The sequence below is a fragment of the Chelonoidis abingdonii genome, chromosome 1 (assembly GCF_003597395.2).
Source record: "Chelonoidis abingdonii isolate Lonesome George chromosome 1, CheloAbing_2.0, whole genome shotgun sequence".
Lineage (NCBI taxonomy): Eukaryota > Metazoa > Chordata > Testudines > Testudinidae > Chelonoidis > Chelonoidis abingdonii.
In genome coordinates, this window is record NC_133769.1 from 23,168,223 (window position 1) to 23,187,256 (window position 19,034).

The 19,034-nt window shown below is 42.3% G+C and overlaps 1 protein-coding gene across 1 annotated transcript in view; it reads right to left on the reverse strand.

The window, feature by feature from the left end:
• Nucleotides 1–17,498, reverse strand: part of CD36 (CD36 molecule (CD36 blood group)) — a 37,711-nt gene extending 20,213 nt beyond the window's left edge. Inside the window, exons 1-3 of the mRNA XM_032802096.2 lie at nucleotides 17,321–17,498; nucleotides 2,324–2,484; nucleotides 351–495 (exon numbers count right to left, since the gene is read on the reverse strand). Coding sequence (XP_032657987.1) covers nucleotides 351–495; nucleotides 2,324–2,484; nucleotides 17,321–17,440 — 426 coding nt within the window. The 5' untranslated portion in view covers nucleotides 17,441–17,498. The remainder of the gene's footprint in view (nucleotides 1–350; nucleotides 496–2,323; nucleotides 2,485–17,320) is intronic.
• Nucleotides 17,499–19,034: the final 1,536 nt, after the last annotated feature.

Consider the following 19,034-nt stretch of genomic DNA (forward strand, 5'->3'; position numbering starts at 1 on the left):
CCAAGATAATCAGTTTAATTTCACATTAAAATTGGCCATGTGGATAAATCCCACCTGAAAGGTTTTGCTGGGGGCTTTGTGTTTTGTCAACACTAATTGGTCCCTGGGCCTGATTTGCATTTACACTAAGCACGGCATCAAGAGTGTAAAGGAGCCTTAAATTACATGTAATATATTCCCACTTTCAAGCTGCTTTTACACTGCCAGAGTGATGCAAAGAATCAAGCCCCCTGTGTTTTAGGACAATGGAGCCCACCCTGCAGTTTTGTTATTAGCTATAACTTCTGTCCTCTTGCCCTTAATCCTTCAATACCCAAGCTGGGATATTATTATTTCCTTTCTTTACTTACAACAACAGCGAGATTGATGCATGTAAAGGTGTCATTTTCGGACCCAACTGACATATCAGGCTCAAAACGAGCAACATTTGGCAGCATATAAGACACGGTGTAGTCAGGATGTTGAGTGATATTTTCTTTGGGCAAATATCGCATCCTTAAAATACAAAAAAAAATCAAGCATAGTTTAACATTGATTTTCGAGCCATATGGCTTACTGGGAATGACTAGAGCTGGTTTCTCTTGTTTGAAACGTTGCTGGAAAGTTTTCCTGAGGAATTTCAAAACCTTTTCAAGAAAAATTTGCACCATTTTCCAACCAGCTCTAACTGTGACAGGGGAAAGATTGTAAATATGTCCCTTTCTGGGAACATGTGCACCACAGTCAGAGGTGTGATGGCAGCATGTGTAGATATATCACAGGTAGGCAACCTATGGCATGCGTGCCGAAGGCGGCATGTGAGCTGATTTTCAGTGGGACTCACACTGCCCAGGTCCTGGCCACCGGTCCAGGGGGGCTCTGCATTTTAATTTAATTTTAAATGACGCTTCTTAAACATTTTAAAAAACTTATTTACTTTACATACAACAGTAGCTTATATTATAGACATATAATGAGACCTTCTAAAATGTTAACATGTATTACTGGCACACAAAACCTTAAATTAGGGCAAATAAATGAAGACGCGGCACACCACTTCTGAAAGGTTGCCGACCCCTGAGATATACCAATGCTGTCTTTAATCTTGGTAGCTCGGGTACCAATAGTAGGGAAGACATGGCAGCACAGGCTTCATTGTAGACTAGCAGCCTGAGTAAGCACCCATGGTCCCAGGTGGGCTTGCACAGCTCTCACTGAAGCCGATGCTGTACCAGCTTCACTGCTATTGGTAACTAGATTTAAGCTAGCTCGGGTATACCTCCATGCGCTGCACTCAGACACCCCAGTTGCATTGTTATACAGTCTTAGAATTCCAGGACTATCTGTGAAAATACTGCTTCCTGTGAAATATTTTTGCCTCTTCAGTAATTTCTTCAATGCATGATTAGATAGTCCCCAGCCACACACACATACATACACACTATCTGGATGGCAACAAATATTATTACGCAGCTCTTCAAGTTTTTATCTGAATTAGTTGGAGTTCATCATATCATACAATGTTCAGGTTCTCTGAAAGGATGAGCCTCTCTCGTGTTCAGGGAGGTCAGTAGAAGCAGTTATGATTTGTTTTCCTAGGCCATTATGTTAGAAAGTGAGAGATTATGTCCCCAGAAGACACTGAAGTGGAAGAGGCTTGTCGTCTGTAGTGAATTGGACATAATGACATGACTAAAGTTTAGGGTGACCAGAGGGCAAGTGTGAAAAATCGGGATGGGGATGCGGGTTAACAGAAGCCTATATAAGAAAAAGCCCCTAAAATCAGAACTGTCCCTATAAAATCGGGACATCTGGTCACCCTACTAAAGTTAATTACATGCTTTCCTGAATAGAGATGAGCTGCTGAATCTGGGCCTTAGTAAACAAACTTGGTAAAAGAAATATTTCGGTGGTTTGAGTTTTGCAGACTACATTAACAGTACTTGTGAACCTTCAGGGCCAATATTTTAGCTACAGATGCAATAGCGTTGCCAACTTTCTTAATTTTATTGTAAGTCTAGGCATAATTGATGCTTTTCTTAAAGCATTGTCTCCCGGAGTCATATGAAGATGTGAGAATCTCAGTGGTCTTTTTTTTATTTTTTAAAGAAAGCTTCTAGCCTGGTGGTTGCAGAGAAAAGCATGGAAATGGGACCCCCTAAAGATTCACAAACCAGGAGACAAATAAACGAGGATCTGTCGGTGTTACATGTGCAGATTTTAAGGAATACCTGTTAAGTCTGTAGCTCTTTCTCATGGACAGTGTATCATTCAGAAGAGCATTCAGTAACTTTTACAATACTCCTAATACGACATATAACATATTTTGAAAGCGTTTGCCTACCTGTATGTGTAAGGTCCAATTTGTTTGAGTATTGGCCGTGATCCATTGTTCATCACTTCCTCTGGATTTTGCACATCATAGAACCAAAACTGCCTGTAAACAGGACTCCCTGGCACAACCCAGTTTTCATAAGCTATTGTACCATTTTCGATGACATCCTCCTGTAAGCACAACAGCAAAACTAAAATTAACCACAGCAAAATTGTTGCACTGAGCACTCCAGGATAGAGAGGAACGATGTTAGGGCAGTAGCCTAGGACATGGGTATTGAATCCAACTCTCCCTACTCTGCCTCAAACTTCTTTATGACCTTGGGTAAGTCACTTACCACTCTCTGTGTTTCTGGTCCCTAGATGTAAAATGGGGAGAACAGTACTAAGTCACAGAGGCATTGTGAAGTAAAATGTAAGATTGTGAGGCACTCAAATACAATAGTAGTTATGGGTACCTAAGGGTATATCTAGACTGCAATTAAACACCAATGGACAGTCCATGCCAGCTGACTTGGGCTAAGTGGCTCAGGCTAAGGGGCTTTTTAATTGCAATGTAGATGTGGGGGCTTGGACTGGAGCCCAAGCTCTGGGCCCCTCCCCCTCTTGGGGTCCCAAAGCCCTGGCCTCAGTCCCTACTTGAATGTCTACTCTGCAAATAAACAGCCTCTTACCCCAAGCCCTGCAAGCATGAGTCAGCTGACACAGGCCAGCCATGGGAGTTTAATTGCAGTATACACATAGCCTGAGATAGGCAGTTTAGCCTTTTGTTAAACAGATGGGGAAAAAAACCCAAATCTAGCAACAAGTGGTAGTAAAGTGTCTGCAAACGGGTGGTTTGTGGCAGTCATTTCTGATGAATCTTTAAAAACAGTTGTCTGGCTAGACTATGGAGTCAGATGTACATGAGGATACAATCTGACCACTGATGTATGTCATCAGGAACCTGACAGAACTTCCAGTGAAATAAATGGGAACCTTACCATTCACTTTAATGGGAGTTGGTTTAGGTTCCAGTATCACATCCTTTGAGTATTCCGGACAAGAAAGTTTAAAATATGACTACACTATGCTTAGCATGTTGTTTTAGAAAATCTTTACCTGTGCCTATTGTTCAGTGAAGGAATCAAGCTTTAGATATTCAGTAAATTATTTTGCATATAGAGAAGGCAAAACTACTTAGCAAAGAGCTGACTGAATTTTCAATTTGGCCACTGAACCAAAAAATAAGCAATAAAAAAATTATTTTGGGTTAACCAAAAATTGATTTTTTTCCTTGTTTTTTCTTGCTGAAACAAAAAGTGGAAAAAAAGAATTCAGTTTGAATGGAATATTTAATTTGCCTGAAATGAAACATTTTGGTTTGGGGTAATTTTTAACTTTTTCTTTTTTTAAATTAAGTGTAGCTAAATTTGAAAGGGAAACATTGTTTAGAAATGAGAAGGCAAAACACTTCACTGTATTTTGAAAATACCAAAATGAAATGTTTTAACTTTTTCAATTTTTGTTCCCTCCTCTTTTATTTTTGCCAACCAAAAACTGCATTTTTGACAAATAAACTATTTGTCAAAAATATTTCACACAGCTCTACTGAGTACCAGTCCTGTGCAATATTAATTAGTTAATTTGCAGCACCCACAGTAGCAGTAAAAACTAAAATGCTGGCAGCAGTTCAGAGTGTTGTAAATAAAGAAGGGGCTTTTGGGTTAAAATTGTCCAGATTTTCTTTGCATCACAATTTTGCCATTTTGAGCTTGCCCAGCACAAAACAGAACTGCATAAAGAAAGAATGGCAGCAATTAGGAACCACTTCATTTAGAAGTTGCCTTAGAGAGAGCTACATAAAGATGTTGCGTAAAATAACTGCTTTGTGTAAAAACAGCCAGTTTGTACTCTGATACTCTGATTCATAAATACACTAGTGATAGTTTAAAAGCCTGGGCCTGCTGTTTGAATCTCTACAGTAATTTATGTGCACAGATATTTGTGTGAGAGGGAACAGAAATGCAGCAGCAACAGATCTAACTTTTCAGATTGTACACTTGCATGGAGAATCTGAGTCAGCACAAAAAAAAAAAAAAACAACCAAAAGAAAACAGAGCCTTTAATATTGTGCAAGCCCCAGAAGGCCAGGGATGCTGGCACAGCAGTATATTAATCCAGGGGAAAGATCGACCTTCCATTATGAGGCTATTTGCAGGAGAGGCAGGCCAATGCATAGGCACCTGAGGGCCCTGAGATTTCAACAGAACACCAGTTCCCAAGGGTTTTTCAGAGGATGAGCACCTTAAGGTTAATAATTGTCTTCATATTCTTGGGCAGGGGAGGAAGTGGGGAATCCTGGTTATGCTGTTCACAGAGAGTTCCCCATATGACCAGGAGAAGGGAGTTCATGTAAGCGCTGTACAACTCCCTCTGCCCAGAATCGAGCTGTTGCCTGTATTCATCGTCCTGTCGGACTGGAGGTGATTCACCTGTGGGGATTCAATTCCAACCCCATATATACCTGCCATTCCTTTCATTTGTGGAACAGATAACACAATGGTTTACAAACATTTAGTGCTGAAACACCACACTGGCCCTCCCCATCTCCCAGGAGGTAGGTACCAGGCCAACTTTGCAGAAGGGGAGACAATGGCAGAAAGGTTAAGTGACTTGACTAAAGCCTGGTCTACGCACAGTTCTTGTACTAGTGTAACAATTCCAGAGAGAGCTGTGATCATTGCACTAGTACAACCCCTGGTGTAGCCACAGTTATACCAGTATAATGGTGCCTGTACATCCATTAGGAAGGTTGTGCTACTTTCATTATACAGGATAGTTCAGATAGTCTGATTTTTGTGTAAAGAGGCTGTGTCAGAGCTGGGATTGGAATGCAGGAGTCCCTTGCTTTCAGCCCCATGTTTACTACACAATGCCAAGCTACTTCTCATGCTATTAGGCCTTATCCAGGGGACCACACTGACTTCACCGCAGCCTCCAGCTAAGAGGTAGCTGGCAGAGGTTCTAGTCCCATAACAGGCAGGCTGTGGCTATATTGTCACTGCCAAAAAAGGCATGTTTTTGACCGCAGGATAATGAATGCACGTTAGCTCTCCTGCTGTAAAATTCTAGTGGAGATAAAGCACCTGTAGTTTTTACCATGATGTAGCTCAGTGAACGCAACACAAGATTTGTGCCTGTGGTTGTCATTGCCTAGTTAATCTTATGGTAAAACCACAGGCGCCTAATCTCCACTAGCATTTTACAGCAGGAGAGCTAACACGCATTCGTTACCCTATGATAATACCTCACCTCTTTTGGCAGTGAAGTCAGAGCCTCCTAAGCACTGCATTCCACTAACTGGTCTGTTCTCCCTCCAAGAAGACATGGTGCCAGGTTTCAGTAGGTCTGAAAATCCAGCCCTGTGTGGCTAGAGGGGAAAGAGGAGTTACCAAAGCAGAAAACGTTAATCTCTAGGGCTGGACATCGGTTTGTATTTTCAAAGGAGCCTTTGCAAGAAAAGGGCTAGAGACTTCTTTTTTTAAATGAAAGCTGGGATTGTCCTTTACATTCATACCCTCTCAGAATTGGGGCTAGAGAGCACGGCTGGGGACTTTGCAGATCACGGGGAGCAGCTCACCACATGCTGCATTGTCTTGTTTTCTTGGCCAGCCTTTACAATGAAATGTCAGACAGGGACTCCATGCTTTGGCTATAGCCTCAATAGTTTTTGCTCTTTCTCATATTTGTCAGCTGAAATTAGGATATTGGGAAATCAAGTGCAACACACAATATGCTTTCCAAGTGCTTGATTGCTATCCATGATAAATGGATAAGACTCCACAGACTGAGATAAATTCAGAAGGGACCATCATGATCATCTAGTCTGACCTCCTGCACATTGCAGGCCACAGAACCTTACCCACCCACTCCTGTAATAGACCCATAACCTCTGGCTGAGTTACTGAACTCCTCAAATCATGATTTAAAGACTTCAAGTTACAGACAGTCCACCATTTACACTAGTTTAAACCTGCAAGTGACCTGTGCCCCATGTTGCAGAGAAAGGCAAAAAAAAAAAAAAACTCCTCCCCCCAAAAAAGAAAAAAACAAGGTCTTTGCCAATTTGACCCAGGGGAAAATTCCTTCCCAACCCCAAATCTGGTGATCACTTAGAACCTGAGCATGTGGTCAAGACCTACCAGCCAGACACTCAGGAAATAATTCTCTGTAGTAACTCAGACCCCAGATAATTTCATATAGGGGAGGTCAGGAAATGATTATTTTTTCTTGCAAAAGCTTTCAATACATATATATATATATATATATATATATATAGTTTTGGTCCACATTTTTCTTGGAAAATATTTTGGGTTTGCATTAAAAAAAAATCAGACTTTGAACATTCTCATTTAAAAACTAAAACTTAAATTTTTTTGACAAAAGCAAATTTTCTGAAAATATTTCCATTTACTCAACAAGCTATTTCCCCCCAAAATTATGTTTCAATGGAAAGTTTTTGACCATTTCTAATATCACATTTATTGATTATAGTGTGTTGAATGCAAGATTTAATGCTTCTGTAATGTACTTGTCACAGGATTAAATTCTCTCCATGGCTTAAATGTGAAAAACCAATGGGAGCTTCACTCACTTACTTCTGGATTGAACCTACCCCTTTTATCCCCACCTTCCATACATTAGCTAGCAGATTAAAAATACAGGGAATGATGAGAATCAAAAGTAATGGGGATTGGCTTCATTTTGAAGCCTCACAATAATCAAATTGACATGTTTGGTGATGAAAAAACTAAAACAAGGAAAATTGCTGTTTGACAATGTCTCTGAACAGGCCTCCAAAAGATGCCAACTTATGGGAAGCTCAAGCTGCCTATGTTGTGAGCACCTCAGGTTGAAGCAAAGCTACTATTGGCCTATCTCAGCTTTGTCACACACCTGGCCATTTTATGAGTATATCAGCTGCCTTCTGCAATTGAAAATGTGCATTCCGAATTCTGTAAAATGGAGTTAAACATATTCCCCGGGAAGGAATAATTCTTAAGGTCATATTTTCTAGTTTGCCTTAATTATTTACTACTTTTAAAGTGATGACGACAATGATGAGTCTTATGTAGATTAAAGTCCTTATTTAGGCTTTATCGGGCCAAATTGTGCAGTGGTTTTTCAGTCTCTGCATGTGAAAAAACTTCTATCGAAGTCAATGAAGGTTTTTTATCAGTTCCTTATTTAGGCTTTATCGGGCCAAATTGTGCAGTGGTTTTTCAGTCTCTGCATGTGAAAAAACTTCTATCAAAGTCAATGAAGGTTTTTTATCAGTTAGGCCCTGACTACGGACTGCAGGATTAGGCCCCTTATTACTACTTATTATGTACAGGGCTGTGTGTGGCTCAAAGCAAGGAGTTTAGTTAGTATCACTGATATGGACAGGCAAGCAAGGCCCAATTCTCCTTCCAAAAACACTGTTGTTAATCAAGCGTGATCTCTTCCCACTGATATAAAAGAAAGGAGGATCGGGCCTATGATAGGTAATAGATAGGCAAAGAGTCAAACCGCTGAGTTATAGTAATCATTATCACTCATAGGTTTATTGCTTAGTATGCAGGAAATTCATCTTGGCAATGTGAGACTTGCACAGCAAGATGAAAGTGGAACACTTCAGTACTGTGTTGTTATGAGCCTGTAGCAGGCTAGTAGCATTTGCCTAAAAGATGCCAACATGCTATCAGGGATATCCCTGTTATCAGGAGTTGGACGGTTAAGGGACATTGGATTCTACCAAGTCACCTAGGCAGGTGGTTCATTACCCCAGGTACATAAGGTGAGTTAGTTGGAAGGCCGGAATTAGAGATTTTGTCGACCTAAGCATCTCCTTAAAACACCTTTTGAGGTGTTGGGTAGAGCTCCTAAGAAAAACTTCCATGAAACCTTTTTCTGTCAGAAAATGCTGTTCTACTGAAATCAAGATGCTTTGCAAAACCTGTCATTTCAACAAACTGGAGGGGGTGTGTGGATGTGGTCAGGGACAAGGGAGGGAGAAGAAGGTCCAGTGACATCAAAAAAGTCTTGTTTAGTCATTTTCTAAATGAGACATTTTCATTTTCTGTTTTGAACTGACTTTGTTTCATTCTATATTATAATATAACATTTAAAAGTCAAATGCAATCATAAAACATTTTGATTGATCCAAACTATTTTTTAAAAATCAAAATTTCTTCAGTGGAGAATTTCAAAATGTTTGGGTTTCATTCCTAACTGGAACAAAGCCAGCTTCCCAAATCTCACAATCCTTCATGAAATGGAATTCTATCCACCACACAATCTCTAATGTTAGGGGGAACTGAACTGGAGCCCTACTGAGGCAGCGGTAGGTACCTTTAAAAGGGGAAATGCCCTTCTCTGACAGCTTTGCTGTAGCTGGCTTGAAGCAGCGCTGGATCCTAGTCCCTGCCTGGCTGCTACTGCTTGTGTGTCTGTGGGAGTGCGTAGGAAGACACAGATCTCCTGAGAACTTTTCTGGGGAGTGATTGGGCCAGAACTGCATTGTTGCTGTAAGCTCTTGGCTGCGGCTGCTCTTTTCGAGGGTGCCCTGGTCGCAGTATAGCACCAGTGCAGCTCCCAGACAATGTAGGGCTGGAGTGAGGCAGCCTGGGTGAAGATTCCCTCAATAGGCCTCTGCCTAAAAAAAACCACACCAGCCCTGGATGGGAGTGTGATATACAAAGAGAGGATCTAGGGTGTAGGCTAAACACTCGGGGCTATGTGATGTTAGTTGTGAATGTTCAGAGCAAGGGTGGGGAACCTATGGCCCACAGGCAGGCTACTGCCTGCTGCTTCATTTCATGCAGCCTATAGCAATTGTCCAGGCTGCAAGCCAGAAGCCCTAAGCTTTGGTGCCTCTTACCTTCCTACCCCCTGTGGGGCTGGAGATGCAAGCACCGGCTCACTCCTCTGCAGGGGAAAGCTGGGGTTGCCAGAACATTAAAAGTCCAGTCAGGTCCATGCAGCTCCTGGAAGTGACTCACATGTCTCTGCAGCCCCCAGAAGCAGGGGCAATCAGAGAAGCTCCGTGCACTGCCCCTGCCCCCAGCGCCGGCTCTGCAGTTCCCATTGGCCAGAAACCTCAGCCAATGGGAGCTGCGGAGGCAGTATGTACCACCCAGAGCCAGTTGGCCTCTCCACATAGGGGCTGAACATGGCCACTTCTGGGAGCAGCGCAGAGCCAGGGGAAGCAGAGACCCTGCCTTAGCCCTACTGCACCGCCAACCGGGAGCCACCTGAGGTAAGTATTGCCTGGCTGGAGCCCGCACTCCAAACTCCCTCCTGTTTCCCGATCCCTTACCCCAGGGTCAGAACCCCCTCACCCTAAGATCCTCCCAGGCCCTGCACCACCACCCACACCTCAACCCCCTGTCCCAGCCTGGAGATCCCTCCTGCACTCTGAACACCTCATTTCTGGCCCCATCCCAGGGCCTAGGGAAGCCCTGCGCTTCTGCATCCTCCCATGGGTCAATGGCCCCTGATATAAAAAAGGTTCCCCATCTCTGGTTTAGAACCACTATTCAGAGGCTGTGGTTGGGAGTGAACCTCCCAGGCTGGGCAGATAGATTTGCACTAACATCACTCGAGCTAGCCTACTAAAACTAGCAGTGCAGACAGTGTAGCTCTGCCAGAGACCCGGGCTAGTGACCCATGCACAGAACCAGGGGGTCAGGTGAGCTTGAGAGCCTGAGCTGCCGCCCAAGACGCAGCATCAATAGAGCTATTTTTAGTGCACTAGCTGGAATGGAACTAGCATGAGTCTGTCTACCCAGGCTGGGAGGCTCTCCCAGCTGCACTATAGGCATAGGTCAGAGGGCATATAGTAAAGAGGTAAGAATCCATGCAAACAGGAAATAAAGACAGTCCTGCATTTACTCTGATTATAGTGTCCTGGCTGTCTGCCATTTCCACAGGGTAGAGCCCCTAGAGGCAGTGAAATCTGGGTAGAATGTCTGGGCTGAAGTTTGCTATTGCCATGCTTTTGTTAAGAAAGCTGAACTGCAGGAATGGTGACTTTTTGATTCCACATATTGTGTGGACTTTGTTTTAGAGCAGGCTATGATAAGCACCTGCTCACAGGCCCTTATCTAGGAGATAATGGTGGTGTTAGAGTCAAACTACTAAGTGCATCTGGTTTGGGATTTAATATCCTCAAAAGTATTGGAGTAAAAAAAAAACAGTTGAAATGGAAAAAAATATGTTTAGTGAAAGGGCAGAACTGCCACAGAGTTAAATCCTGCAGGCAAACCTCATACTGACTTCAGTAAAGGCTGCAGGGTTTGGCCCAGAGGGCAGAAACACATGAAGCACTGGCATCATTCAGGCTTCTGTTCATGGCTTTGTCAGGACAGACCAGCAAGACATAATTCAGCTGTTCTTGGCACGACTTATTTAATGGTTTTAGTTTGTGGAGCCCAAACTTTCCCATTTTATTCATGTCAAAGTCCCATTTGCTTTAATAGGATTTTTTGGGGGTGAACTGTATAGGTTCCTGGTGATTGCATGATGTGGATACAAGTCAATAAGAAGTTAGTTTGTGGCTGTTTTATTCACCATAGTTGTGAAGTGTCAGATCTCGACCCGCAGCAAGTGAAAGGGCAAGTTGCTTTGTGTGATGGGGCAAGGCCAGATGGCTACAGTAAAGTATTGAAGAACAGGTATGTTAGCCCCAGGCTAAACAAATCCCTAGGACCCTGGTAACCAAATGGCAGTTGCTCCAGGTTAATCAAGGCACCTGGGGCCAATTAAGATCTTTCTAGAAGGCAGTGGAGATAGCTACTTTAATTAGAACACATGCAGCCAATGAAGGCAGGCTAATCAGGGCACCTGGGTTTAAAAGAGAGCTCACTCCAGTCAAGCAGGGAGGAGCCAGAGGAGGAGTGTGTGTTCTAATCAAAGTGGGGAAGATCACTGAGGTGAGCAAATCTGCCAATAAGCGTAGGACCCACCAAGGTAGAGATGGAATTTTGTCACACTTGTTAAACCATTCCTTCCTTAATCCCAGCAATAAAAGTTTAAGCCAAATTAATTGAACCTGGATGTATATCAAATTATATCTCCCAGAGCCACCGTGAACCTCTACGTGCCACAGGGATTAACTCAGAGTTAGGATAGGTAGTGGTCCTGCCAGTGTCCTCCCACCGGATCTGAGCCCAGTGTGAAAAACTTTGAAATATGGATCTATGATTCTAGTCTCAAAAGCAACTTTGTAAAAATAGCATTTTCACCCCCCACAGTAGAGCAGGACAGAAAGTGACAATTCCATTTTCTGAAAAAATGTTGGTTTCAAAATTTGTTCTTATTCCACTTTGGAATTAAATAGAGATGTACATTTTTCATTTAAAAAAATCACAGATATCCCAAAACAGCAGAGCTGGCGAGAGACCCCCACATAGCCAATAATGCAGTGAGTACGCCTGGCGTGTAAAAGACCTAGGGTCACATTCCTACTCTGAATCATAAAGAGTAGGGACTTGACCCCAGATCTCTCAAATCCCAGCTGAGTGTTCTAAACCACCGGAGTTTTGGTTATTCTGCATTCCCTCTATTTTCTGAATGTTCTGTCCTGAACCTGAGAAACTTTCCTGAAGAAATTTTCATCAAAACTGGTTTGACTGGTGGTGATGATGCACAAGGAAGAAGGAATCCATCTTGAGACTACTAGGACTAGCTGTATCTTTTCAATTTTAACTGTGCATATTAGATTTAGAACAGCAATGAAAATGGAACCCTACAGTACCATTTTACAGAGTAGTTTTTCAGTTAACCCCTGTAATTCAGTGTGATGCTCTCTTAATCAGAGAAGCTGAATAGTGAAAAATTCAAGCATCTGAAACAAATTATCACAAAGAAATAAAAAAGAAAGATGATCTCATTTAAAAATCACAAGTTAAGAATTTATACATATGCATCATTGCCACAAAACTCACGTAGACATTTGCAAAGATATGTTTGTCACAAAAGTAATCTCAAAAATATATCTATACCAAGTAAATGAATGTACAATAACGTTAGCAACATAATTACTCCAAGTGTAGAAAAAACGGAAGGAGATTAAAATAATGTTCTGGTCTAATCCAAAGTAAATACTCAGATTTCTGGATATTAAGTATCTCTCAAGATTATATCAGTGATACATAGTTTATAAGTGCAGCACAGGATCAGGTCCAAGAGATGAATATAGCTTGACCACTTGGTAATAGTGACCATAATTTAATTAAATTTAACATCCCTGTGGTGGGGAAAACTCCACAGCAAACCAACACTGTAGCATTTAATTTCAGAAAGGGGAACTACACAAAAATGAGGAGGTTAGTGAAACAGAAATTAAAAGGTACAGTACCAAAAGTAAAATCCCTACAAGCTGAGTGGAAACTCTTTTAAAGACATCATAATAGAGGCTCAACTTAAATGTATACCCCAAATTAAAAAACATAGTAAGAGAACCAAAAAAGAGCCACTGTGGTTAAACAACAACATAAAAGAAGTAGTGAGAGGCGAAAAGGTATCCTTTAAAAAGTGGAAGATGAATCCTAATGAGGAAAATAGAAAAGAGCATAAACTCTGGCAAACGAAGTGTATAAAATATGATTAGAAAGACCCAAAAAGAATTAATAAAGGAAAGCTAGTCAAAGACTCCAGAAGTAATGCAACATTTTTTCTAATACATCAGAAGCAGACAGCCTGCTAAACAACCAGTTGGCACTGGACAATTGAGATGCTAAAGGAGCACTCAAGACATAAAAAGCCATTGCCAGAGAAACTAAATGAATTCTTTGCATGGCTCCACTGTTGAGGATGTGAGGAGTTCCCAACCTGCCACATTCTTTTGGGTGACAATCTGAGGAACTGTCCCAAATTGAATTCTCATTAGAAAGGGTTTGGAACAAATTGATAACTAAACAGTAAAGTCTCCAGAACACCTGATGTATTCACCCAAGAGTTCTGAAGGAACTAAAATTGAAACTGCAGGACTACTAACTGTCATGTCACCATATCATTTAAATCAGCTTCTGTACCAAAGACTGGAAGATAGCTAACGTGATGCCAATTTTAAAAAGCTCCAGAGGTACCCTGGCAACTACAGGCCAGAAGCCTCACTTCAGTACTGGGCAATTGTTAAAATATCAATAAAGAACAAAAATGTCAGACACATAGATGACATATATTATTGGGAAAGTCAACATGGTTTTTGTAAAAGAAATCATGCCTCACCAATCTACTAGAATGCTTTGAGGGAGTCACAAGCCATGCAGACAAAGGAGATCTAGTGGATATAGTCGCTATTTAGATTCCAAGAAAGCCCTGACAGGTCCCTCCACCAAAGGCTCTTTAGGCAAAGTAAAGCAGTCATGGGATAAAGGGAAGGTTCCCTCTCACAGGACAAGGTAACTGGCATAAGAGATAGGAAGACAACAGGGTAGGAATAAAATGGTCAGTTCTCAGAATGGAGAGAGAGTAACTAGTGGGTCCACCCAGGTATCTGTACATGGCCCAGTCCTATTAACATTTAAGAATGATCTGGAAAAAGGGTAAACAGTGAGTGCAAAATTCAATGAACAAAATTACCAGATATTTAAGTCCCAGGCAGCAACTGTGAAGAATTACAAAAGAATCTAAAAACTGGTGACTGGGCATAAATGCAGTAAGTGAAATATTATTGATAACATGCAAAGTAAATGCACCATTGAAAACATAATCCCAACTATACATATAAAATGATGGGGTCTAAATTAGCTGTTACCACTCAAGAAAGAGATCTTGGAGTCATTGTGGATAGTCCTCTGAAATCATCCACTCAATGTGCAGCAGCAGTCAAGAAAGCAAACAGAATGTTGGGAATCATCAAAAAAGGAATAGATATTTTCTGTCTTAATATCATATTGCCTCTATATAAATCCATGGTATGCCCACACCTTGAATACTCCATGCAAATGTGGTCGCCCGATCTCAAAAAAATAATATATTGGAATTGGAAAAGGTTCAGAAAAGGGCAACAAAAATGATTAGGGGTGTAGAATGGCTTCCATATGAGGAGAAAGTAATAACACTGGGACTTTTCAGCTTGGAAAAGAGGTGACTAAAGGGGGATATGATAGACTTCTATAAAATTATGAGTGGTACAGAGAAAATAAATAAGGAAGTGTTATTTATTCCTCCTCATAACACAAGAACAAGGGGCCAGGTTTAAAACAAACACAGGAAAGTATTTTTTCATGGAATGTACTGTCAACCTCTGGAACTCCTTGCTAATGGGGGTTTTGAAGGCCAATACTATAATGGCATGCAAAAGGGAGCTACATACATTATTGGAAGATAGGTCCATCAATGGCTATTAACCAGAATGGGCAGGAATGGTGTCCCTAGCCTCTGTTTGCCAGAAGCTGGGATTGGATGACAGGGGATGGATCACTTGATGATAACCTGTCTGTTCATTCCCTTTGGGGCACCTGCCATTGGCATCTGTCAGGGGACACGATACTGCGCTTGATGGATCTCTGGTCTGACCCAGTATGGCCATTCTTATGTTCTTATGTAATTACATGTTCCTCCAAGTTTCAATAAAATGTTCGTGAAAATGTTTGTTGCATGATTTCTTTCTCCTAAAATGTTGATAGGTGTAGTTAAATACCTAGTGAGACACACCAGTGTTTTTAACTATTGTGTGGCTTCTCTCTGCATCTGAACAAAACTAGGTACTAGAACTGGTTGTATAATCCCAGTGAAGCAGTTTTTTTGGTTAGAATTTGCCGATTCATCAATTGATTTTGATTAAGTTCCTCTGGAAGTCAACAAGGGGTCCAGTGGTAACCTGCCTGGCTTCCTGCCAGCTCACCCACCTGTCTCCCTGGCAGCTGCTTGGTGGGCTGCCGGGGAAGCTGATCTTCCAGGGCCTGTGGCTCTAAGAGTGCACCATGCAAACCATCCCAAAGCCAGGGACCCTAGAGCTTCACCCCCTTCCATGGAAAATATTGAAATTTTTAATTTTTGTTTCAAATTGGAATGAAACCAAAGTCTCAAAATAGCAAAATCCTCCACAAAATGGAATGTTTCTCCACCCAACTCTATTAGGCACTACTTCCCTTGTTCTGCACACTGCCCTTCTAGTATGTAAGGCCCTTATCATGCAAGCAGGCAGACACAGTTGGACTCCTGTAGATTTTGAAGGGGCTCTTTGCAGGCACAGGGGTCAACCAGAAGGCATTTCATTGCAGGATCAGAACCTAAGATCACTGAGAATACGCCTAGTAGCTGAAGCTAAGTGAGTGGCTACATTGTTGCGGAATGGGGGGAGGGGGGGGGAAGAAGATTCAGAGATTAGTAAACAATTGAGCATTGACAAACAAAGGAAATAAAGTAACAGTGTAAAAAAAAAAATACTAGCTCCAAAACTGCATGGGCCGGATCCTCAATCTTGCAAAGATTTATGCACATGCTAAACTTTAGCCACTGGGATAAAGTCCCATTGACTGCAGTGGGATTAGGGCAAACTGGTGTATTTCTATTAGTCAGTGGAGTTATGCAGATTTACACCAGCTGTGCATCTCTCTCACTTCCAATGAAGATTCAAATGTGGGAGAGCACAAGGACTTGAACCAAGGTCCCCACATTCCTTGTAAATATTTTAACCATTGAGCTACATAGAGTCTCTCTCTCAATTTCTCCTGTTGAAATTGTTCCACATTAACTAAATATTCATGAAGCCAGAGAGAGGTTCAGAAAGAAAGACGGTGAAAGCTCACTATTTTCTGCAAACTCAATTTTTTGAGTTCTGGACAGTCCTATCGACAACATATGTTACCAGATTCTCTGTTAGCTATACACAGAGCAGTTTAATTGTAAATTATTTGATCAGAAAATTCAGCTGGAATATAACATTTGACAAACTGGAGAACTGGTCTGAAATCTAGATGAAATTCAATAAAGACGAGCAAAGTACTACACTTAGGAAAAATCAAATGCGCAAATACAAAATGGGGAATAACTGGTAAGGCAGTGCTGAGAAGGATAGGGGGGTTATAGCAGATCACCAGCTGAATTGGGGCAAACAATGTGATACATTGTATATCATACAGTTGTGAAAAAGGTGAATATTCTTGGGTGCACTAACAGTACTGTCATATGTAAAACATGAGAGGTAATTGTCCCTCTCTACTGAGCAATTCTAAGGCCCCAGCTGGTGTACTGTGTCCATTTTTTGAGTGCCATACTTGAAGAAAGATGTAGGCAAACTAGAGAGAGTCCAGAGAAGAGGAATGAAAATAAGAAAACATTTAGAAAATCTGACCTATGTGGAAAAGTTAAAAAAAAAAAAAAAGGCCATGTTTAGTTTAAGAAAAGAAGACTGAGGGGAGACCTGATAAAAGTTTTCAGATATGTTAATGGCTGTTATAAAGAGGAGGGTGATCAATTGTTCTCCATGTCCTACCTTCAGTGGACATGGAGTAATTGGCCTAATTTCGAACCAGGGAGATTCATTTAGTTATTAGGCAAAGTTTCTCACTCTATGGATAGTTAAGATCTGGAATAGGCTTGGAAGTTGTAGAGTCCCCATCACTGGAGGTTTTAAAGAACAGGCTGGACAAACACCTGTCAGGGATGGTTTAGGTATACTTGGTCCTGCCTCAGAGCAGGGGTCTGGACAAGATGACCTCTCAAGGTCCAGTCCTATATTTCTGATTCTATTTCTTACCACTTACCCTTCATGCTAAACATGAAACAGAGGGAGAATAGAAGAAAAATAAGCTAACTTATGTTGAAATACTAAAAGCTATTTTTGGCATGTGCAATTTTCTAAAAGCTTGGATCAGCCTGAATTCACGTTCTCAGTAAAGAGAAGCCCTCAGGTCTAATTGCAGTATTGTGCAAATTTTCTCAACACTGAAAAAAGATATTCCCAACCAAAGTGCTGAGACTTAAAATAACCCCAAATCATATGAGATTTAAAGGAGACCATAACTTGTACCTTTCTTATCGTCCTGTCAACAAGGTAATCTCCAAGTGGTATAAGGGCACCTCCAAATATCGCCAGTACTCCACCAATGATAGCCCCCGTGAGTAACCCACAGTTTCTGCTACAGCCCATGCTGCTTCTTTTTCAGTGTGCACGTTGGTAGCTTGTTTCTAGGCTTCAGGTCCTTGTATAACTGTGTGGTCTCGATACATCAACCGATCTTACCAACAGAAACAGCTAATACAACAGGAGAGAGAGAAAAATCATTATCAAGAGCTCAAAGTCCAAAGTACATGATGGGAAACAAATAGGAAGATAAGTTTTAACATACTAAAACTAGCCCTCTCTATCTATGAGGTCTTGACAGGAAAAAAGTTATTTCTAGTCTCTTTGGAACTTTAACTATTTGTTGCATGAAGTTATCTTGACAGTCCTACTGCTCTGCAACACTGGGAACTTTTTTTTTCATTTTTATTTTCATTTCATCCCACCAAATCCCTCCATCATTGTTCAGTCAAAATTCCTACCACAGTGTTGAGACTTCAATGAGAGTTTGGACCGAGTAGGGACTAAAGAATTTGGACCATAGGATTAGCCACACTGGATCAGACCACTGAGGAATCTGCTCTGGAATCCTGCCTCAGTCAGTGGCCAGTTGCAGGTAGTGAAAAAGAAAGGCAATGTTTTAAAGTACATAATAATGCCTCTAGCAAATTGTGCATATCACAGCTTTGTGATTCTAACAAGCTGTAAATTCATGCCCTGATTAGCTACATCTTGACTGAACCCTTCACTTTTCATGCAGAAAATATCTACTATGCATAAAACAACCTAAAATAAATTTTGAATAAACCAAACTCTACCCTGTCCTTAGGTAAATTAATGAAGATATGAGTTAGCACTAATCCTGCTTAACCTGACAGCTTTGCTGCCTGTGTAGCTGAATTGATTTCAACATTTTCTGGATGTACAGCAGTATAAACAAGGTTATTCGAACCAGGGCAAATGGCAAACACGCATGTGTATCTATGAGCAGATGTGTGTCCATAAGACCTTTTCCTTAGGCTTGATTTCTCCTCTCATTTACATCAGGGCCACCCGGGGGAGGGGGAGGGCAAGTGGGGCAATTTGCCCCCGTCCCTGGGCTCCGCAGGGGCCCCCAAGAGAACAGGTGAGGCTTCCGCCCTGCCCCCGCCCCTCTCCCAGAGCCTCAGCCCATCCAGCAGCGTCCTTGCACACCACCGCACTGTGGCTCTGGTGGGGCCCCTGAGCCCCACCCTCTCAGAGCCATGTGATCAGAGGGCGGGGCCTGAGCTCCAGGCTGAGTGTAGGGAGCTGAGCTCAGCCTGGAGCTCACAGCCCTGCCCCCTGATCACATAGCTCTGAGTGGGGTGGAGCTCAGGCCCCGCCCCCTGGTCACGTGGCTCTGAGCGGGGGGGTGCTGAGGGGCCTCGCCGAAGCCATGTTGCTGGATGGGCTGAGGCTTCGGGAGAGGGGGTGGCTGGGGTTAAGGGGCTGGGGCTAGAGCCGGGGGGGGGCGGTCTGGCTAAGGGGTAGGAAGGCCCTGGGAACAGTCAAGGCCCAGGGAGGGGGCAGAGGTTGGGGGGGCAGTCAGGGGACGGGGAGTGGGGGGTTGGATTGTGGGCATTCTGGGGGGGTCTGTCAGGACTCAGCGGTGGGCTGGATAGGGGTCGGGGCCATCAGGGGACAGAGATCAGGGGTGGGG